General features: G+C 37.5%; 2 protein-coding genes across 2 annotated transcripts; one reads left to right on the top strand and one right to left on the bottom strand.

The window, feature by feature from the left end:
• Window positions 3,546-18,502, top strand: LOC109712502 (putative ripening-related protein 1). Its single transcript, XM_020236091.1, has 2 exons — window positions 3,546-3,694; window positions 17,849-18,502. Exon 2 carries the CDS (start codon window positions 17,897-17,899, stop codon window positions 18,230-18,232), a length of 336 nt encoding a protein of 111 aa, XP_020091680.1. The 5' UTR covers window positions 3,546-3,694; window positions 17,849-17,896; the 3' UTR covers window positions 18,233-18,502.
• Window positions 19,042-23,223, bottom strand: LOC109712811. The gene is made up of 7 exons (XM_020236578.1): window positions 23,007-23,223; window positions 22,678-22,922; window positions 22,246-22,452; window positions 22,071-22,163; window positions 21,862-21,960; window positions 20,381-20,487; window positions 19,042-19,237 (listed from the first exon to the last, which is right to left on the bottom strand). Exons 1-7 carry the CDS (start codon window positions 23,221-23,223, stop codon window positions 19,042-19,044), a joined length of 1,164 nt encoding a protein of 387 aa, XP_020092167.1.

The following is a 24,108-nucleotide window of genomic DNA, read 5'->3' as shown; positions in this document are numbered from 1 at the left end:
TTGACATGTGAAACTAAGGAGATTTAGCAATTAGTTGCTTGTTGAGATATATTTGTGTAGACAAGGTAAATTTGACATTGTGACATAAGTGCATGTTAGGGTCTATGTGAAACTAAGTTTGATAAATCTAATCTAGTTGAACAACTAGTATGTGAAATCGTGATATTGCAAACGATCTAGGGATCGGTAATTGCATTCGATGTAGTAGATATGAGGATAATGATTGGAACGCCCTTGGGCGAATGACAAGATGGATAATTGCATGTGGCACTAATTGAATGAAATCACTTGCTTGATAATTTACTACTCCATGTAGTGGAGGCCTTGTTGGTAATGTATATGTATGACATACATCATGGACATTGTAAATACCTATGCATATGACATAAGAAAGTGATTTTCCTTAGCTATTGTGGAATAGTATATGTGCGAGCTCTCATTGGAGACTTGAACCTTAGTGAATTATGCTAGATAGGATAATGACAAGAGTTATGTGCTTATGAACTAGTGACTTATACTTGACATAGTAAACCATAATGTCATAAAGTGGCATTGGACTTAGTAAACGATTAAACTTTTACACCTTGACATAGAACTAGACCTTTGGGTTGCTAGTATTTATTCAATGTTGGAGACATGACGATCGTGTACTTGAGATGATGATCACGCTTGCATGCCATTTGTGCTCATTCGCACATGCTTGTGAGAGTTGCTCCCCACAAGCCGGCACTCCGGAGTTGGCCTATGCGATATATATACTCGCCCGTGCGGGATTCGGTACCTACTGGGTGGTTGTGGGACAGGCTCATTCCTTGCGGGGGAATGTTGGACTACCATCGGCCATTAGGTACGGCGCAAGCCGGACTACACTTGTGTAGGTCCCAAGTTGAGATTGGATAATGATATTCAACCATTAATGAGACTATAACCACTAAATGATATGTAGTAGTTGGACTATTGGACATATATGATAGTGTATTATGTGGACCTCATGATAGTCATCCATGGCATTGACGCTTTAGTGGTAGTATGTTTACATCTACGTTGATCAGCACCGATGCATGGATAAAATAGCAATGAAAGCATAATTTATTCTTTATGGCACTACGGACATAATGAATACGCATGTAATTGACATTGACATATAGTTGAGTATGCATGTAATTGACATTGGCATATAGTTGAGTATGCATGTAATTGACATTGGTATTTAGTTGTATATGTATGTAATTGACATTGGCATATAGTTGAATATGCATGTAATCGACATTGGCATATAATGGAACATATGAAATTAGAACACCATATATATGATAGTTAATCTTATAGTGGAGGCATGGCTATGATATGAATATGTTTAAAATACTTGCTTTTCATATTGCTTAATTATTTCCCTTATAGCATGCCTAAGTTGACCTAGTGGTGTATTTCGCCACTCTCGGCGGCTTACCCACTGGGAATTATTGTTTAATAGTTCTCACCCCCATTTGTTGTTAGTTTTTGTTTCAGAGCCACCCGTGGCGGGAGAGGCTAGGAATCGTGGCAAGGGGTTAGCGACTAGCTAGAGCCCCTACGGAGATATTTAAAAGAACCCGATGTCCTCTTTCTTTTTGTATTTGTGGAAAGATGTATTATGTAATTATTTTAGAGATATTGTGAGACCTTTGGATTTAGTTGTATACATTTTGTATATCTTGTGGATCTCCTTGTGTTAGAACATTAGTGATTTTATAATACTCGCTCCGATAGCCTTGTTAAGGCTTTACTGTGTTCATTTCTTATTTTAGTAGACGCCTTGTGTGCATTGTGGTTGTTTAGTATACACGGCAGGTCTGTGCACATGTCGGCGGGCTTTCGCTTGGTCTGGGGCGTGACAGTAACTCTCATCCTAAAAAATGTAATTTCTGCATCAGAGAGTGCAACTTTCACTTAAAACAGTTCAAAAAAATTTTATAACAGTATAACTTTATTTTAACAGTGCAATTTCATCATCTTCTTCCTTCTTCTTTGATTTTTTTATCTTTTCTGTAGAAAAAAATATTTTTTTTTATTTTTTATTATTCTTATTTTTTCTCTCTATAGTTTTTTTTTTTGTCACGACCTCTCTCTTCCCCTCTATTGCAACCACCGCGACGTTGTCGAAGGCGAGATCACCGCCTCTAACGACATCACGGCGTTCCGACGCGCAGTGCAGGAGGAGAGCCTGCATCTCGACGTGTTAGAACATTGTTAGGGCGAGCGTTGTGGATCTCCTTGTGTTAGAACATTAGTAATTTTATAGTACTCGCTCTGATAGCCTTGTTAGGGCTTTACTATGTTCATTTCTTATTTTAGTAGACGCCTTGAGTGCATTGTGATTGTTTGGTGTATACAGCGGGTCTGTGCACGTGTCGGCGGGCTTCCACTGGGCCTGGCGCGTGACAGTAACTCTCATCCTAAAAAATATAATTTCTATATCAGAGAGTGCAACTTTTACTTAAAACAGTTCAAAAATTTTTTATAACAGTATAACTTTATTTTAACAGTGCAATTTCATCATCTTCTTCCTTTTTTTATGATTTTTTATCTTTTCTGTAAAATATTTTTTATTTTTATTTTTTATTATTCTTATTTTTTCTCTCTATAATTTTTTTTTGTCACGACCTCTCTCTTCCCCTCTATTGCAACCACCGCGACGTTGTCGGAGGCGAGATCGCCGCCTCTAATGGCGTTCCGACGCGCAATGGAGGAGGAGAGCCTGCGTCCCGACGTCGTCGTGCCCTAGTGGAGAAGGAGGGTCGCGGCGCGGCTCCAGCAGGGTCGGAGGCGAGAAGGGTGGGGAGTCCGCGGGCGAAGGCAAAGGCGTGAGAGCAAAGGTGAGGCGGGCAGTTTCCGCCTCTGCCTTCGCCGCCTTCTTCGAAGAGGGAAGAAGAAAGAACGAGAGGAAAAAAAAAGGAGAGAGAAAAATGAATAAAGATATTTTGTTCAGTTTGCTGAAAATTCACACCGAATCTATAAAATAAAAAAAGTCGGCCCAGTTTTGCAAAATCTCAAAATTTGTAGATTTTTTATACAAATTGGCCAACAATATTAACTTTTATTAGTAAACTCTAATATAGAACAACTTCATCCAAAGACCAAATTTTCTTCGCTAATCTTATTTTTAAAAAAATTTGCCAAAAATCAAAATTGAATTAGTAAATATCTAAGGCTCTCTTGGTGTGGAATTATAGAAATTACAATTCGTTTTTAACTATAAACTAAGCATTTCTCTTCCAATTAACTAATTTGCAGGTAGTTTTCGACGTTACATAACCTCAACGGCACACACGCCCGGCCGGCTCATCACGTTAACAAATTTTAAACGCCACGGTGCTGCGAAAAGTGTTAATTTTTATTCTCTTGTGTTCGGACCAAGAGGTGCCGCTTATGCATTTTCACGCCTATATATTCCTAGCCTTCCTGCCGCTTGATATCAAAAATCAAATTAAGCATATGTGAAAAAAAATCCATGCCAAGAATAAATTAAGAAATTATGGCTACTTCCCTTTTCGCTTTCGCGTCTCTACTACTGCTAATCGTGCTCTCCAACCCCGATCTCGCCGCGTTCGCCCACATCGCCGGATCCTGCTGCGCCACTGGCTACTTGCCCGGCAAGTTGGGCAACTGCAACCGCGAGAACTACTCTGACTGCTGCGAAGACGGCAAGAAGTACCCACAGTACCGCTGCTTCCACTACAACAGAATTAGGTTATAAAAATACATGTTTGGGACACTTTTGTGTAAGTGTCCCATTTATCCCAAAACATAAAAAAAAATTATTAATACCTAAATATAAAGTCTAATCCAACCAAAAATAAAAGGTTACTCTACTCAACCCACCACACCCAATCCATTCGGTCCGATTACAAACATAAATGAAAAAGAAAAGAAAAATCGATTATCATTTTTCCTTCTCTCCTCACTCAATCAACTGAAATTCTAGATGAAGATCCCTTCTTATCGTCCTCTTCCGCCACCGCAGCCAACGAGTTAGAGTTCCGGCGATTGCTAAATACTTAAATAAATATTGGTAAATTGGCAGCACTCTTTTTAGGTTATAGCGACACTTTTTAACTATCGCTATATACCTAGCGACCCCACATATAGCAACACTTTTTAAAAGCATCGGTAATTTAGCCAACAATACTTTTTTTGATCTGTACCGACATTTAAAAGTGTCGCTATAGATCGTTTTCGTTGTAGTGTCCCCTTCCGTCACCGCCGAAACTCCCACGACCATGACATTGAACAGCTTCGCTAAGGGCGGGGACGGCGGGGGGCCGTCGGACTGCGACAACAAGTATCATCCAGATGACGAAATAGTGGTCGCATTGTCGACCGGGTGGTTCGACGGGATGAGCCGGTGCCTGAAGAATATCATGATAAACGTGAACGGGAACTCCGTGCTCGCGAAGGTCGTCGACGAGTGCGACTCCGTGAACGGGTGCAACAAAGACTACGACTTCCAGCCGCCGTGCGCGAATAACATCGTGGACGCTTCGCCGGCCGTGTGGAAGGCGCTTGGGATCCCGAAGGAGGTCGGAGAGCACAGCATCACCTGGTCGGACGCCTGATTGATGGGTTGATTGAGTTGCATCGACGTGCGCACTATTGTGCACGCACTTTGATGCATACAAAATCTATAACTAGATTAAAAGGGGGTGCCTGTAATATAATTTGTATGCTTTGTTTGCATTACGTTGAGCTTAGTTGTTGCTTATGTACGTACGAGTGTGGTGTGTTATATTAATTTGTTGTCACTGTTCACTTGTTTGATGCGTATGCTGCAGTTAATTTAAACGTAATAATCATAATATATATATATGTATCATATTTAGTTGTGTTCTAATGTTCGTTCTAGTTTTGCATCACTTGAGGTACACTACTAGCGCAAAAAAATTAAAGAGTTTTAAATTATTGATCTTTTTTTTCGATTTTATCCTATAATCTTTTCGATTCTATCCTTGAATTTTGTTAGATAATTTTGAACAAAAGTATATATTAACATGCTTTATCAAAATATTCTTTTAAATCGAATAATTGATACCGATGTTTCTGTTACTTTTTTATACTTATTGAATGTATTATTACTATTCCCCTCCCTGCATCTTGTTCGAGTCAAAAAAAAAAGGAAAAAAAAAAATATATATATATAATAATATATATACCTATAGTATATACTAATACTAATAATAATAATATATTATACTACATATATCTATAAGTATATAATATCGGACATTAGAGTAGGTGTCATATCTACTTAAATTCGAAATCTAATATATATATATAAGAGCATATGACACCTACTCTAATTGGTCTATATATATATATATATTAAAAAAAATAAAAGAAAAAAAGGAAAAAAAAAGGAGAAAGAGAAAAGGAAATAAAAAGAAAAAAAAGAAGGAAAGTATTCAAAATAAAGGTATAATTAGTTGATTGATGCTTGTTTCTTTAATAGGTTGATTTTTTTTAATATATTTCCCAAATGGGAATCACCTTGGAACCTTATATAAAATAAGCTCCAAAAAAAAAAAGAAAAAGTTTTTTTTATTCTCTCTCCCTCTCTCTCTCTTTCTGGTACGTGCACAAAAGGGGGCCCTTGTTGGGCATGCTGGCAGAGGGGTGCCATGTGCACCCCTCCTTTGTCTGTACACAGCACAAAAAAAAGGGATATCGGCTCTCGCATTCGACGACAACGGCGACATCGACAATCGCAACGATTTTTATAATAATAGGAAATACGCAAGCATACGCATAGCGTAAATGCGATCTTTTTGTTGGTTTGATCAACTCGACCATCTTCGTGATAGGTTTCGAACCGATCAAATCTGATATCAAATCGTCACTTCCGCCATGCGTATGTATTGTTACTCTCCAAACCGTGCGGTCATCTTCGTGATAGGCTCGACATGGTCAAAATGATTGATCGAACCGGACGTTTTATTACGTAAACCGTGCGGCCATCTTCGTGATAGACTCGACATGGTCGAAAGCGTGAACCGTGCGGCCATCTTCGTGATAGGCTCGACATGGTCAAAATAATTGATCGAACCGGATTACGTAAACCGTGCGGCCATCTTCGTGATAGGCTCGACATGGTCGAAAAGATTAATCGAGCGGCCATCTTCATGATAGGCTCGACACAATTAAACTCCACGTATTTGAACAAAACATGACAATAAAAAAAATGGACAGGTTCTATTTTGATTCGTCATTTTTGTTCGATTCAATCGTATTACTCGACGTGATCAATTTCGTATATTTGGACTAAAAAAAAAGAGAGATGAATATAAAAATAATTAAAAAAAAGGAGTTATTCTCTCTCCCCCTCCGACAGTCAACAAAAAAAGCAAGAAGAAAAGAAAAGAGAAGAAAGAAAAGAAGGAAACAAAAAAAAAAGAGTTGTTGGGTACCAACTCTCCCTCTCTCTCGGTTTCGCATACACACGGACTCTCTCTCTCGGAAGTCAAAAAAAAGAAGAAGAAAACAAACAGGAGAAAAAAATCAACAGCAAACAAAAAAAAAAAGAAAAAAAAGAAAAAAAAAGAAAAGAAGAAGTTGAGTTTTTCCCAAATTTCTCTCTCTCAAAAAAAAGAAAAAGAAAAAAAAGAAGAGAACANACAAAAAAAAAAGAGTTGTTGGGTACCAACTCTCCCTCTCTCTCGGTTTCGCATACACACGGACTCTCTCTCTCGGAAGTCAAAAAAAAGAAGAAGAAAACAAACAGGAGAAAAAAAGAATCAACAAAAAAAAAGAAAAGAAAAGAAAAGAAAAGAAAAGAACAAAAAAAAAAGAGTTTTTTTTTTATTTCTCTCAGTCAAAAAAAAGAAAAAGAAAAAAAAGAAGAGAACAAAATCTGAGGAATTGGAAAACACGGTTTATACGTACACGCGGAGAGGCTAGGGATCGTGGCAAGGGAGTCTCGTCTAGTTAGATCTAGCTTGGAGTGTGACTAGATGATCACCTTGCTACTCGGGCTACGGCCGAGGGTGATGTCCCCATGGATAGAGAGACTACCATTGTATATACATTTTGTGTACCCTGTGATATATTTGTACTTTGAATCTGGAGTTCAGTTTCGATGTTTTCTGTGAATTTGAGAATCTGAGTTAGTTATACTTACTGTTTTCTGATTGTTGTACTAGCAACTTATACTTTGCTCTGATATCGGGTTAAGATTCTCTTATGTTTTCTCTTTTCCGATATGTTTCTTTTAGACGCCTTATATACTGTAGGTGTATGGCGGGTCTGTACATGTGCCGGGTAGGCTTCCGCTGTTACCCAGGCGTGACAAATTATAGTGGTATTAGAGCTTAGGGTTGAGTCTTAGTGGACCTAGCGAACCTTAGGCTGGTTGGACTATAAGAATAGGCTCGTGAGGGACGAGGTCTAGTTAAGTTTCTTTTTAGGAAAAGTATTTTGATTGGGGTAATTTATAAACTCCGAATGGTAGGAGTTTGATTGAAATGTGCAATTACTAAACTTCGCAGAAGGCCACGTTGGTGGCCGACAACGTGACATCGGGAGTTAGTGTGTATTACATTTCATTACTTTCGCTTAAATGGGTGTTTAATATAAGAAGTGGGGGTTCAATAGTGTAAGTTTTATTAATCCATGTTTACTTTTGTTGCAGTTTAAGATGCCTACGACTTGTTCTATGGTTGCTGGAGCGGCTGAAGCCGCTGATGCAGAGGAAGTGGGGACTTCCGCTACTTCCGGATCGAGTGAGGTTTGGGAGCTGCAGGACCAGCTTGCAGTGTTAACAGATTTAGTGACACAACAGGCTGCAGCAGCGCGACAACAGATGGATGCCGCGCGCCGACAGGAGGAGAGAATGAAGAGGTTAGAGGATTTGCTACTGCGGCAGACAACAGATAGAGAGATTCTAGATCCTACGCCAGCAGTACCAGAGAGGGATACGACTATGAGAGCACAGTCACCAGCACCAGACACCTCACCGGCAGTTCCGCGGGTGGAGACCCGACAGGAGACAGTGGTACTACCCCCAGCGCCCGTGGCTATGGCAGGGGCAATATTACCTGAGATGGTGGGGGCTGAGGAGCGAGAACAGATGATGGAACGTCTCAATGAATTCCCTCGTTACAATCCTCGTGTTTTCGATGGGGAAAAGGCAGATCATTGGGTAGTTGAGAAATGGCTGATGTATATGGAGAAGCTATTCTATGATACTTTCGTCGAGGAGCGCGACCAAGTGTGGTTTGCGACCCACCATCTGGATGGTGAGGCTTACAGGTGGTAGTTGGATATCCGTGAGGATCCCCGTACTGATTTATCTGTGATCACTTGAAAGAGGTTTAAGGAGTTGCTGTTAACAACCTACTTTCCATAGAGTGTGAAGAGACAGATGGAGAGGAATCTGCGCAATCTGAGGCAGGGGGATAGGACAGTAGCTGAGTATGAGCGGGAGTTTTCTCGATTATTGCATTGTGTCCCTTTTGTGGTTCGAGATGATGAGGATAAGGCCCGTATTTTTTAGGTGGGTTTGCGACCTGCGATCTTCAGATTAGTTCAGGCGTCAAATCTATCGACTTATAGAGAGGTGGTAAACCGGGCATTGATTGCTGAGAAGGGGGTAGAGATTATGAAAGAAAGGGAAGTTGTGGATCGAAGTAAAGGAAAGAGGCCAAGGACTGAGAACAGTGGACAACAATCTTTCCGGAGGCCGCTAAAGTACACGAGAGGCCTGCCGAGTCAGTCGAGGGGGCGAGGTTCTTTTACACCCCGCAGAGCACCAGAGCGTCGTCGACCGCAGCATTGTGTGATCTGCAGTGGCCCCCATTTTCCACCGCAGTGTCCTCAATGTAGTGGCAGGTGCTTCATTTGTGGCCAGGAGGGCCATTTTCGTTCTGAGTGCCCGAGGGCTTCTACACCAGCACCGTCATCAGTATCGGCACCTGCATCTTCTGCTCCGAGTCAGGGGACTCCATCAGTACCGTATCAGTCGAGACGACCACCTGGACCGCGGTAGTTTGAGAGTTCTCGGCAGGGTTCGAGTGGGCGTATGTATGCTGCCCAGACTAAGGAGGCCCCAGCAGCAGGGGAGGTTGTGTCAGATATTATTTCGATTCATAATGTTCATGTTCGTGCATTATTTGATACTGGTGCATCGCACTCTTTTATTGATCGATTGTTTGCTGAGTTACATAGCATTTTGTTGGTAACTACTTTGCACCCGGGACAAGTGATCGTGCCCGACCATACCTTGGATATTCGTGAGTATTGCCCTCGCTGCCCAGTTCGGATAGGCGACTGGATTATGCCAGTGGATTTATTAGCACTATACAAACTAGGTGAGTTTGATGTAGTATTGGATATGGATTGGTTGACACAGTACTATGCTACTATTGATTGCACGAACAGAATGGTAACCTTTAGGGAATCGGGTCAGCAGGAGTTTGTTTACAGAGGATGTCAAAGTTCATTGTTCGCAATGACAATCAGTTCTTCGCGAGCACAACAGTTGATACGGAGGGGTTGTGTAGCCTATTTGGCTAATATTTCTGTCAGTGACGGAGAAGTTGCTAGTATTGATGACATCCCAGTAGTGCGGGAATTTCGTGATGTATTTCCGGCTGAATTACCTGGAATACCGCCTGATAGGGAAGTTGAGTTTGTGGTAGATCTTGTTCCTGGAACTACCCCAATCTCAAAAGCCTCGTATAGGATGGCGCCTGCTAAGTTGAAGGAGCTGAAGGCGTAGTTACAGGATCTTTTGGATAAAGGTTTTATTCGACAGAGTGTATCGCCCTGGGGAGCACCAGTGTTGTTTGTTAAGAAGAAGGATGGATCTCTGCGATTGTGCGTGGATTATCGAAAAATTAACAAAGTCACCATCAAGAATAAGTACCCACTACCACGAATTGCATGACGATTTATTTGACCAACTCCAAGGATCGAAAGTGTATTCCAAGATTGATCTGCAATCTGGATATCATCAATTGAAAATTAAACCTGAAGACATTTCTAAAACTGCTTTTAGAACTCGGTACGGGCATTATGAATTTACAGTTATGCCATTTGGATTAACGAATTCCCCGGCAACTTTTATGGATTTAATGAACCGTGTTTTCAAGCCTTATCTGGACAGGTTTGTAGTAGTGTTCATTGATGATATTTTGATTTATTCTCGAAGTAACGGGGAGCATGAAAACCATCTGAGATTGGTACTGCAAGTTCTTCGGGAAAAGAAACTTTTTGCGAAATTAAAGAAATGTGAATTTTGGCTTCAAGAAGTAGCATTTCTGGGACATGTGATTTCTGAAGTTGGAATTGCAGTGGATCCAAAGAAGATCGAAGCAATAAAAGATTGGCCTAGACCGACCAGCGTAGCCGAGATTCGGAGTTTTCTGGGTCTAGCTGGGTACTACTGAAGATTTGTGGAGGGATTTGCTAAAATGTCTACTCTGCTTACTCGACTTACACATAAAGGGGCGAAATTTTTATGGAATGAGGTTTGCGAAAGAAGCTTCCAGGAACTGAGGGAACGATTGACTACTGCTCCAATCTTGGCATTACCAATAACTGGGGTGGATTATGTGATTTATAGTGATGCATCTCTGAATGGATTAGGGTGTGTTCTAATGCAAAATGAAAAGGTAATCACTTATGCATCTCGTCAATTAAAGAATTATGAAAAGAATTACCCTACACATGATCTGGAATTAGCAGTAGTAGTCTTTGCTTTAAACCTATGGCGTCACTACCTATACGGTGGGCGGTGCGAGGTTTACACAGATCATAAAAGCTTGAAGTATCTGTTTACTAAGAAAGAGCTAAACTTGAGACAACGTAGATGGTTGGAGTTGTTCAAGAATTATGATTTGACTATTCTTTATCACCCGGAGAAAGCCAATGTAGTAGCAGACGCTTTAAGTCGAAAATCGACGAAAAATTTGGCGATGTTAATAACCTCGCAATCTCCTTTAGTAAAGGAAATGGAACAGTTGAATCTGGAAGTTGTAACTCCTGACACGCCTTGGCGACTTATGTCATTAATTGTACAACCTACCTTAATTGATAAAATTGGAGAAAAGCAAGTTCAAGATGAATTTTTATAAAGGATTCGTGCAAAGATTACTGATGAGTACGTTGGTGAATTTCAAATGGATAATCAAGGATTATTGAGATACGGCAATAGGCTATGCGTACCTACAGATTCAAACCTTAAAGAAGAAATTCTTACTGAAGCACATCGAGCGCCATATGCTCTACATCCTGGAAGTACAAAGATGTACAAAGATCTGAAGCTAACCTATTGGTGGCCTGGAATGAAAAAGGAGATTGCAGAATTAAGGTACGAATTTTTATTCTAAATTTTTAAATGATAAACGTAAATTTTTCGTATAAATCGCATGTACAAATTATTGACGAATCTAATTTTTAAACCGTGTTTTTCAACGAACTTAAAAATTAAGATACGAATTTTATTCGTATTTTATCCGCATCGAATTTTTATCGTATTTGAATTAGATTCGTCAATAATTCGTACACGCGATTTATACGAAAATTTTACGTTTATCATTTAAAAATTCGGAATAAAAATTTGTTATTTAATTAAATATTTTTTAAGATTATGCTGTTATAATGCATAACTATTATAAATTTATACAAAATATAAAAATAAATATATTATATTATATATATATATATATATATTATATAATGAGAGATGAAAGAGACGAGATGGACGAGATGATCGCACATTCTTTTTCTAGTATAGCATCGATGCCACCAGTCTTACCCAGGGGCTGGCGAGTACAACTGCGAGAGAGAGAATGAGAGTAGTCTTGAATTGCCTATTAGAGCACGGAGATCTCTCTTGTGCTCTAAGCTGTTTTCAATGATGTCCTTCAATTCGCAATCGGCTCGTTGACTGTGATTCTAGCATGTTGAAGATCTAGAAAAATTTTGGACTTTTCGATTCATTATTACATGATCGAAAGGTTCAAAAATCAACGGCTGAAATAAAATCTCACAAAAAAGATGTTGATTATAGCATTAAATTTGTTCGATAAACATATGATCTTGCTATGTAAATAGTATAAGAATTTCTATTTCAAAATTTCAATCTATTTGCAATATTCTATAACGATAACTGTAACGGTATACATCAACCATTAAAAATTGTGATTTTTGACTTTTCTGATCCAGTTAGGAAAATGATACTTAAGATGAAAAATCACAAAATTCATTTTCTAGTAGTTCAATACGCTAAGATCAAGTTCTATCGATCGTATCGTTCGATTCGTGAAGCTTTCATCGTAAACGGTTGAGGATGCACGGAGGCCTCTGCCCCTAATACACACAAACCTACTTATATTTATATAGAGAAGATTGAGCAGAATAGGCTCCTATGTTTTCGAAGAGTACGGAAGCTCCCTACTTATAGTTTTTTCAATAATTGGACATTGGATTCGGAGCGAGTCGGTTCTATTAGACTATGATTAAACTGTTGGAATACTACCTAGAAATCAATTTCATAAATTTTTACTTCGATTGTCTAAATAAAATAAACGAGTGCTCAAAATGAACTGGCTGAAAATGAAATTTATAAAAACAGTGATTAAAGGACTCAATTTCAAAATCGGGAAGTAAAATTCGGGGCGGTTTTTCTGCTATTTATGTTTAAGTAAGAAATTTTATTAAATTTCATTAATTTGATACTTCTACACCTGTTAACTTAAAAACGTGCCATCGCCTATTAAAGATGCATTTTTTTAGATATTTTTATCGCTTAGTAAAATTGTGTCAAAAAATTATAAAATTTGTTCAAATAGTTCAATAGAATAGATCGTATACTTAACAGAAGTCATCGTCAAATCGATTCCTATCATCGAAAAAAACGTACACTGAGGAGAGTCCCTCGTACTTCAGAAAGTACAGAGACTTACTCTTCTTCTCTCTCTCTTCTTCTCTCTCCTGACTATCTCTCTCTCTTAATTAAGTATAGTATATATATATATATATATATATATATATTATATATATATATAATTAATATTAATAATATAATATATATTGTCTGGTAATGCTTATGAAGACGGAGCCTTCGTAGCTTCTAGTTGGGTTTTCGATGTTCGACTTTCGAGATCGTGAACGATCGGCTCGTTAGAAGTTGACTCTAGAGTATTTGAAGTACCTAGAAAATAAATTTTGCGATTTTTTGATATCATTTGCCTAGTAATCAAAGGGGCTCAAAATCAATACTTTTAATGACTGTGGTGAGCCGGTTGCAAGTTTAATGGTGTAGAAATATCCAAATCACGTGAAATTTTGATAAAAAATTCTTTATACTATATAAAATAAGATCAATATCTTTGATCTAAATTTTTAATGTCATATCATCACATTTTGTGAGATTTTTATTTTCAGCCGTTGATTTTGAGCCCCTTCGATCACTAGGAAAATGATATTGAAAAATCGCAAAATTTATTTTCTAGGTATTTCGAATACTCTAGATCAAGTCTAACGGAGCCGATCATCGATTCGAAAGTCTCAACATCAAAAACAAATTGGAAGCACGAAGGCCTCCATGCTTCCATAAGCATACTAGCCGCACTCTATATAGACACACACACACACATACACACACACACACACACACAAAAAGGGGGAGTGGAGCGAGAGGTCCACCGTGGACCTCTCACTACACACAATCCACGAGGCTGAGTGTAGCCTCGTGGACCGCGATATTTTCCTATGCGTAGGCCGCGATTTCTTCTTCCTCGCCGCTTCTCTTTTCCTTTTTTGCTTTAGAATCATTTAGTTTAAATAGTTAACAAATTTTATTTTTTTAACTATAATATAAACTAAATCTAAATTTAAAATTTAATTTTAATCAATATTTTTAAACTTTAATGTTGTTTTTACTACCGAATGAACAATTTGAATTTAATTTTAAAAATAAAAGCCTTTAATTTAAATAAAAAATAAAAGTTATGTTTATAAATACAGCATAATTTATAATTTAAATTAAATTAATATATTTGAAATTTCGTGTCATTTTAATATATCAAATTAACAATTTGAATTGAAATATACTATTCATTTAAACATAAATTTTTTCATTCTGAAAATAAAAATTAAAATTAAATTTGAATTTAATGTACACAATTATAAAGTTTAAGCTCAAATTGAATTTTAAATTCAATTTATAAAGGTTTATTACTTATCAAATTAGCACTATCTAATTTAGTAAGTAACAAAATTAAACAAGGAAACAAATATTTGTATAAGGTTGATCAAATTTGGTAATTAGTTTGTATTTTTTTTTCATATTATCCTTACGAATGGTAACCTGTTGAGCAGGTAACCACTATGCAAAAGTCAATCTCGCCCTTAAAATATGAACGGTTAGATTTATTTTACATGGTGTATTGAAGCATTCCACAAATTTTAAACATAACTAAGCACAAACTGTAATCTTCTTCTTTATCACAAATTTCAAAGCATAAAAAATTTCATCACAAATTTGAAAACATCACAAATTTTGTCTTCCTGGCACTCATTCATCGCTTGAGTTTTTCACCGGCTAAGACCATGAAGGTTCATGCCATAATGATTATTAAATACAAAAAAAATGTCAATCAAGATCCAAATAGCACCCTATCCCTTGCGCACAAAGAGACTCCCCTTCCCTATCCCTTTCTCCACGACTCCTCAGGCAACAGCGTTGATCGTCTCCTTCTTCTCCTCATTCCCTTACTCCATCTCCACCACCATCGCACACTATTGCCACCGCCATTGCCGCTCACCGCTGCACCAATCCTTTCATCTTTCTATTATTTCTCCTGCCACCATGACCGTTAGGAAGAGTGCCGTTGTCACCGTCGTCGACAGCAATAGCATCAGTGGCATCGCCGGGCAGCAGCATCATCATTGGCAATTTGGTGTCATCGTCATTAATGTCTCGTCAGCAGCGGCGGCAGCGTCGATGGTGCCAACGTCATTGTCGTCATCGGAGGGAGTAGAGGGGGAGGGATAAGGGGAGAGAATGGGAAGGGTCGACGTAGTAGAGGGAGAGAAAGCAGCGGAGGCGACAGGAAGAGAGGACGGAGTAGAGGGAGAGGAAGGAGAGAAGTGGATGGGAAGGGGGAGGATGGTGTAGAGGGAGAGAGAAGACAGGAGAGATGGGAAGGGATGATGAAAGGAAACGGAAGAAGGATGGGGAAACAACGCGAGTAATAGAGCAATTTTTAGGATTCGGACACCAAAGGTTTCACCTAAAAATTTTATACAAAGGATCCAGACCCTGCGGCCCCGTTTGGTTCGGGGGATAAGCGGGAATAACGAAAGTTATCCCCGCTATTCCGCCAAACGGGGTGAAATTTGGCCGGGATATTTTATCTCGGTCAAACCTTGCTATTCCCGGTTATCCCGGAATAGCAAAGGATTTGCTATTCCACCATTTTGGTGGAATAATGCTATTGCAATGCTTAATTTCAAACTTAATTAAAATTATAAATTAAATTAAAACTAAATTATATAAATATAATATGTTATATATTATAGTATATTATTTTTAGGGTTATTTGCATACACGTCCCTGCAAACATAGTGAATTGCAGAAATATCCCTGCAAAACGGAAATTTCATAAGTTGTCCCTACAAAAGTCTTAAGTTATGCAGATATGTCCCTGCCGTTAAGGACTGTTAGAAAATTTTCATTAACCACGGTTAAAATACTTAACCATGGTTAATTATAACGTGAATTTACGGTTCTACCCTTCTTCTTCTTCCTCCTCTTCTTCTTCCCTCTTCTTCGTCGTCGGCGAGGGCGGCGGCCGCGGCGGCAGTGACAGCGGCGGCCGCGGCAAATCCTCTCCCTCTCCCTCTTCCTCTTCCTCTTCCTCTTCCTCTTCTCTCTTCCTCTTCCCCTTTTTTCTTCCTCTCCCTCTTCCTTTTCCCTCTTCTTCGTCACCGGGGAGGGAGAAGATGCGGCTGCGGCCGCGAGCCCTCCCTCTTCCTCTTCCTTTCCCTCTTCCTCTTCGCCCTTCTTCTTCCTCTTCCTCTATCTCTTCCCTCTTCTTCGTCGCTGGCGAGGGAGGAAATGCAGCGGCGGCGCGCGGCGGCAAACCCTTTCCCTCTTCATCTTTCTCTTCCCTCTCCCTCTCCCTCTCACTCTCTCTCTCCCTCTTCTATTTTCTTCTTCCTCTCATTCTTTCTCTTCTCTCTTCTTCGTCGTCGGCGAACCCGATCTCGCGCCGCCGCCGTCGTCCGCTCCGGCGGCCCAAAGAGAGAGAAAGAGAAGGGAAAGAACGATATTTTGGAGGGATATATTTGTGGGGGCAAAATGGTCATTTCATAAGAAAACTGTTAAAAAATAAACAGTTCTCTAACGGATGTTAACCAGAGGGACATATCTGCATAAATTAGGACTTTTGCAGGGACAACTTATGGAGTTTTCATTTTGCAGGGATATTTTCGCAATTCGCTATGTTTGTAGGGACGTGTATGCAAATAACCCATATTTTTATTATAAAATTATTAATCGTACTATATTAATACATATTATTTATATTTAAATATTATAATAAAATTTATAATAAATTATATTTAAATATTATAATAAATTCTTTTTATTAAATTTTAAGTTTAAGTATAATTTTAAAAAAAAATTATAAATTTATTATAATAAATTATTTTTATTAATTGTTCCCACCCCTATTCTATTTTAAAAATTACAAATTTAATTTTCTAAATTATAATTTATAATCTCAAAATTAAAGTTTATAATTTTAATTTTAAATTTAAATTTTGATATTTTAAATTTTTTGAAATTTAAATTTAAATTATATTTCAAATTAAATTGAGCTTAAATTATAATGTTGAAATTTAATATTTATAAATTTGAGATTTAAATTTCAAATTTTGAATTTCAAAGTTAAATTTTAATTTAATAAAAAATTTAAAATTTTAAATTCAAATTCAAATTAATAAGAAAGATATTTTATTATTTTATTTATAAAACTCTATATCTTTCTCTATTCCATCTTACCTAGCCAAACGCTTATTTTTTTAATCCAGGAATAGCCTAATTTTCATCCAAACTATAAAATTGATCTAATCCCCGTTATATTTAATTACTATAACTATTTTTGAATAGTCACTTTTTGCTTATCCCCGAACCAAACGATACCTGAGAGACTGCTATTCAGTAGTTCTCTTGCCCTCTTTCAAAAAATATTTCTTCCTTGCCCTCAAATGTTAACTTTTGTTAGTAAACTCTAATAATTAAACAACACCCTCTTCGAAAGACCAAATTTTCTTCACTAATCTTCTTTTATTGAAAATTTGCCAAAAATCAAAATTGAATTAGTAAATATCTAAGGCTTTGTTGATGTGGAATTATATAAATTACAATTCCTTTTTAACTATAAACTAAGCACTTCTCTTCCAATTAACTTAGTTAGCAAGTAGTTTTCAACGTTACATAACCTTAACGGCACACGCGCCTGGCCCGGCCCATCACGTTAACAAATTTTAAAGGCCAGAGTGCCGTGAAAAGTACAGCTTATGCATTTTCTGGCCTATATATTCCTAGCCTTCCTGCCGCTTGATATCAAAAATCAAATTAAGCATAGGTTAAAAAATCCACACCAAGAATAACTGAACAAATTAACTATGGCTACTTCCCTTCTCGCTTTCGCGTCTCTACTACTGCTAATCGTGTCTCCAACCCCGATCTCGCCGCGTCTGCCCGCATCGCCGGATCCTGCCGCGCCAGCGGCTACTTGACCGGCAAGTGGGCAACTGCAACCGCGAGAACTACTCTGACTGCTGCGAAGACGGCAAGAAGTACCCACAGTACCGCTGCTCCCCTCCCGTCACCGCTGAAACTCCCGCGACCATGACATTGAACAGCTTCGCTAAGGGCGGGGACGGCGGGGGGCCTTCGGAGTGCGACAACAAGTATCATCCAGATGACGAAATGGTGGTCGCATTGTCGACCGGGTGGTTCGACGGGATGAGCCGGTGCCTGAAGAATATCATGATAAACGCGAACGGGAACTCCGTGCTCGCGAAGGTCGTCGACGAGTGCAACTCCGTGAACGGGTGCGACAAAGACCACGACTTCCAGACGCCGTGCGCGAATAACATCGTGGACGCTTCGCCGGCCGTGTGGAAGGTGCTTGGGATCCCGAAGGAGGTCAGAGAGCACAGCATCATCTGGTCGGACGCCTGATTGATTGGTTGATTGAGTTGCATCGACGTGCGCACTTTTGTGCACACACTTTGATGCATACAAAATCTATAACTAGATTAAAAGGGGGTGCCTGTAATATAATTCGTATACTTTGTTTGCATTACGTTGAGCTTAGTTGTTGCTTATGTACGTACGAGTGTGGTGTGTTATATTAATTTGTTGTCACTGTTCATTTGTTTGATGCGTACATATGCTGCACTATTTAAACGTAATAATCATAATATATATGTATCATATTTAGTTGTGTTCTATTGTTCCTTCTAGTTTTGCATCACTTGAGGTACACTACTAGTGCAAAAAGGGAGTTTAATTTTTTTTTTTTTATGAGAAAAAAAAAGGAGTTTAAAATTATTGATCGTTTTCAATTTTAACCTTTAACATGCTATATCAAATATTCTTTTAAATTGAATGATTGATACTGATGCATTTGTCATTTTTTTTATATCAAAAATGATAGTTTTTAATAAACCTGTCTCAAAACCCAACAAAAGAGAAGAAAATGATAAATAATGTCTTAATAACCATACTCTCTTTCCATCACTACAAAAAATATGATATTTAAGGACTTTTTTTAGCAGTTAGAAAAATATGATATTTAAGGACTTTTTTTAGCAGTTAGAGACGCTTTTAAATATCCCTAAGAAACCTACCGACGCATTACAAAGCGTCAACAAATGAAGCGTCGGTAAAAGCGTCGTGGAATAAAATGTTCTCACGCTTCCAAGCGTTAAGAATATAAAATAAATTCTTGACGCTTCTAAGCGTCATTAGGTTTAAAATTTTTACCGTCATGTTTGTAATTTCCTGACGCTTAGAAGCGTCAGGAATTCCTTCAATTTCCTGATGCTTGTAAGCGTCATTATGTTGTTCAATTTCCTGACGCTTAGAAGCATCAGGAATTCCTTAAATTTCCTGACGCTTGTAAGCGTCATTATGTTGTTCAATTTCCTGACGCTTAGAAGTGTCAGGAATGCCACCAATTTCCTGACTTTTTGAAGCATCAAGAATTCCTGACGCTTTGAAGCGTCTGGCATTGTTCTTAATTTCAAAATTCCTGACGCTTTAAAGCATCAGAAATTTATCTTTTCCTGATTGTTTTTTTTTTAATTTTGATTGCATCCAACAAATATTTTCACATATTAATAAACAAATTATTTATCTATTTACATATCAATAAAGTTGATCACAATAACCAAAATTTACTATGATTAGCACTGAAAAATATAAGTTTACATCCATAGCAAATGTACTATATCTACGCAACAAAAGTATTCATGAGATAACAATCAGGCAATCCGTTTACACACAAAAAAATTACCTAATTAAAAATTCATACAAACTCATACCATATCATATGAAATGTCTACATCACCTTTTCTTTTTCAAATTAGCAATTCAGATGAGTTTTGTGTCACCAAAAAAGGTGTACTTCCTACTATATCTATTTTCATGTGTAAGGTGGNACCAAAATTTACTATGATTAGCACTGAAAAATATAAGTTTACATCCATAGCAAATGTACTATATCTACGCAACAAAAGTATTCATGAGATAACAATCCCACAATCCGTTTACACACAAAAAAATTACCTAATTAAAAATTCATACAAACTCATACCATATCATATGAAATGTCTACATGAACAAAATTACAAAAAAATGCTCTTTTCCATGTATTGTTTTAAACCCTCTATGTATCAATTCATTTCCCTTTCATGATTACTTGATGAAGTGTTAACTTGATGGATAGTTTCATCAAATGCATTAGATCCAAAACGGGCCATTCTAGCATTTTGATTATCAAATGATCCGGAAAATCTTAGCAATGTAAAGGTCACTTGGTCCAATTGACTTTGTATTCCAGCTAATTTTGTTTCACAACTACTGCGCATCGCTTGTATTTGCTCTTCATGATTCTTCTGCATGGTTTGAATTTGAGCTTCATAATTTACTTGCATAGTTTGCATCTGTTCTTCATGACTCTTTAGTATAGATTGCATTTGATTTTGAAACCTCTGCATCTCCATTGAGTCGACTCACCCACAACTCATTCTTCTTATATAAGCTTCCACTCCAAATAATTGTGTGGGTGTAACTCCAATACCATAACCTCTCACACGCCCATACCGGTCTTTCCCCAAGATATCCGTATACACTTCATCTTGTAACTCGCTAGTAGCTTCAGATGATTCAGATGTGCCTCCTTTTTCAACAATCTTTTTTCCCACATTATCCTACAAAAATTCAAATAATCCAATTAAGTATTTCATATCATTCTTTTTTAAAACTTTACAAGTAAAAGTACAAATCAAAGCCCAAGACCAATATCTCAGATTTCTCAAATCAAAGCCAAATGAATGCACTTGAGATTAATGACACCCTGTCACAATAGCATTACTGAGCTGCCACAAATCTTGCAATTTTCAATCAAAGTAGTTTAGGATAATAGTCATGTGGAGCTACAAGATAAAACGGTAAAAAGGTCTGCACTTTTGGGTTATGGTATTGGAGTAATAGGACTACTAGTTAATACAAAATGGAACAAAAATATATAAGCATCATGCATCTTAACAATAGTGGAATGATATCCACAAAATTAAAGAATGAGTTAAAGGGCGGTTTTTTAAACATGTAGCCAGTATACTTCTCTAGTTTAAAAAAACATAGAAATTTATAAATTTCAGAACTGGAGAGGCAAATCACAATTAAAGCAGCTCAATTTAAAAGAAATCTAAATGTAATAACCATTAAGAGTTTGTTCCTTCTCTTTAGAACCAAGAATTGAAGTAGCTCAACTGCCTTCTAGAACCAGCAGTTGCCGACTTTTATCATGCATTTTTATAAAGTGGGAACGACAATCACTTTCATTTTGCACGGTTGACGTATTTGAAATTCAACCTTACCCATTATGATGCAGTATTAATTGTACGGTTTGCTAAGATAAGTGCCATACACATTGTTCAATGGGTAAAGATTTCAAGAGTTTAACGCGCTAACGGCAAGATAGATGTATTATGGTAGGGTTTGCCAAGATAAAAGTGTCATACACTGATACACATCCTCCAATAAGTAAAAATTTCAAGAGCTTAACGTGTTAATGCCTTAATGGCAACATTGATTTTGCTAGACAAACATGAAATCCAAGTTAAATTTTCTCCATAATCCCATAACATTTTCGGGCTACTGAAATTCCAATTTAGACCCGTGCTCTCTAAACAAGCATAAGCACTACATTATGGACCCATTGTTCGAAAAACATTTCTCACACTTAAAGTGAGAACCTATTCATTATCCATGGAAATATCTAATAGAAGAACATATCAGGCTATTTACATGAAAATAGTTTTATGATTAGCAACAAATTTAGAATTTTCCTATGAGACCAGAACTATAAAATTAGTAATGCACACTTTAACAAGACCACTAGGGAGTCAATATCAAGTTTAGTGGTAAATTAAGAAGCATTACTCTAATAAAACCTTAGGAGAGGGAAAGAGCATTTGTTATATGGCATTCTTTACTCAACGAAAAGATTTATACATATACGAAGTATCTAAGAAACATTAAACATATAAAAGACTGAACTATATATATATATAATAACATACCACAATAGTTTGTGACGGCTTGTCAAGTGTTCCATCTTTACGTTTATGGGTTTCAATGAAGAATTCAAGACGACTTGGCTCTCTTCCATGCTCAATTTCCTACAAGCATTTATTATATGAAAACTTAGTACCAAATTTGTTATTCCATATGTAAAAACGGAATAAAATAATTTAATTGAAATGCAAAAATTAATAGTTTATTTACACACAAATTCATCCCTTTTTCTTCCAAAACTCATGGAATCCGTCGTGTGATGTGTAGTGTGAAGGGAACGTGAGGTCTTCCCAACTTGAGAATATAACTATAAGATTTAAACAAATTATTAAGTTTCAATAAAATTGTAATGAAACTATTAAACAAAGTTGTTCTCATTAGTATATAACCTGACATTTCTCTGAAAACCAATATCGAACAAGATCTACCCATTGGTGAGGAACAATTCCATGCGGGACGTTACTTGCGAGTTGTTGTTCAGTTAGATCCTCTAACATGTATTTAGCTTTTAATTCGAATCTAAAATTCTTCCACTTTCGGCTCAAGGATTTCAAAACCCACTTATCGATGTCGCTATTTGGGAGGACAAACTTGCTCTATACCAACAATAAAAAAACAATAAGCATTTACAAAAATAGAAAGCGAAGGAGACTAGCTACATTTATGGGTTTCAAATTACACTTGTTAAGCAATGTTTCATCAAATAGCAAATAAACTCGATCTACTAAATTATCATATAAGTTTTATTAGAAATACACTCAATTACCCTTACAAGTGATCTATAATTTATAAATAAAGGTTAAAACGATAAAAACAATTACCCGTGTCAAGTTAAGGACGTCAATTTTGTAACGTGATGGCACAATCTTCCAGCGTTTGTAACCAATTGGGCACCAATTTCCCATCCGTGCCACCAACCCAAGCCAACCACTTAAGATGCCTCCACCTTTTTTCAAAGGTTGTCCAAAGCGATTGCATTTTATTACAATTCTTTCTCCCATTGGTAAATTCCACACATCTTTAGCATGTTGGATTCCACGTTTCCTTTTTATCCTTCCCTCAGTATCTACAAACATGAAACAAATAACAACATTAAAACCACAATAATCTAACATATAGTTGAATAAAATAGCAAGATGGAAAAAATTACCAATTATCTCTAATATATCTGTACTTTCAACTTCAATTGTCTCTTGAATATGAGGTTGGTTTTGTGAGGATTCAAGATGTGAGGCAGCTTGTGTCGAATTAGATTCTGACATTGTATTTGACGATCTTGATTGTGAGATAGGCGCCGAGTCATTACAACTATTTTGCACCTCATTGCTTCTAATCTTATCATCTCTTGACCTTTTTAACCTAACCATGATTCTAAAAGGAAAAGGAATAAATAAGTAAAATTTGAAATGCTAATGGAAATTTCAGGATAGCATTGAATAGAAGGGTCAGATTAAATAGAAATTCAGTTATGTCAGCTACTTACCTAATTCACCTTACTAATCCTAAAAGGAATTAAGTATATGTTATTTTACTGATAGTTAGGATTAAAATTTTATCAATGTTTTAATGCATCATAATTTCAATCTATAAATTTGCATAAATTGTAATATACTGAAATTCTGGGTTACAATGCTAACTTTGATCTAGGGGATCAAAGTGAAGCTTGAGCTGGATGTGTAACACACCGGACCTTTGCAAATCGTGAGGTTCGAGTGCTTGATCTGTGTTCCGAGCTTTTCCACATTTTCTAGAGGGTCGTTGACAATATTCCGACCTGTGGCTCGCATCCCGAGAAACGAGGTTTAAAATTTAGCTCCAAAGTCTTTAAAGTAAAGATTGTTGGCTGCTCTCGGGTTGGATTCTGCTGAACTGGGTACCGGTACAACATTGAGTTTGTACCGGAACCAGAGGTGGTACCGGTACAGCATTGGACTGGTACCGGTACCAGTGTATTTTTCCTGCAAACCCGAGGCTCGGGTTTGCGCGTACTGTGGCTTAGTACCGGTACTCTTGTCCGTGTACTGGTACACAGTGCAACCCGCAGACTGCTTATTCTGAGAGGGTGTTTTTGCAATTGTAGCATATCTATATATCACCCTACAGCCCATAGAGGCTCTTTTGAGCCCTGATCCATGGAGAAGAGAGGTAAGAACCCCTCTCTTGATTTTCTTTCTTTTTTCTTATGTTTTAGCTCATTTTGATCTCCTCTCCTTACTTCTCTGTGCTCTTTGTTGGGGTTTCTCCCTTGGAGA

This window comes from Ananas comosus, linkage group 7, assembly GCF_001540865.1.
Source record: "Ananas comosus cultivar F153 linkage group 7, ASM154086v1, whole genome shotgun sequence".
NCBI lineage: Eukaryota > Viridiplantae > Streptophyta > Magnoliopsida > Poales > Bromeliaceae > Ananas > Ananas comosus.
This window is presented reverse-complemented; position numbering and strand designations above follow the sequence as displayed.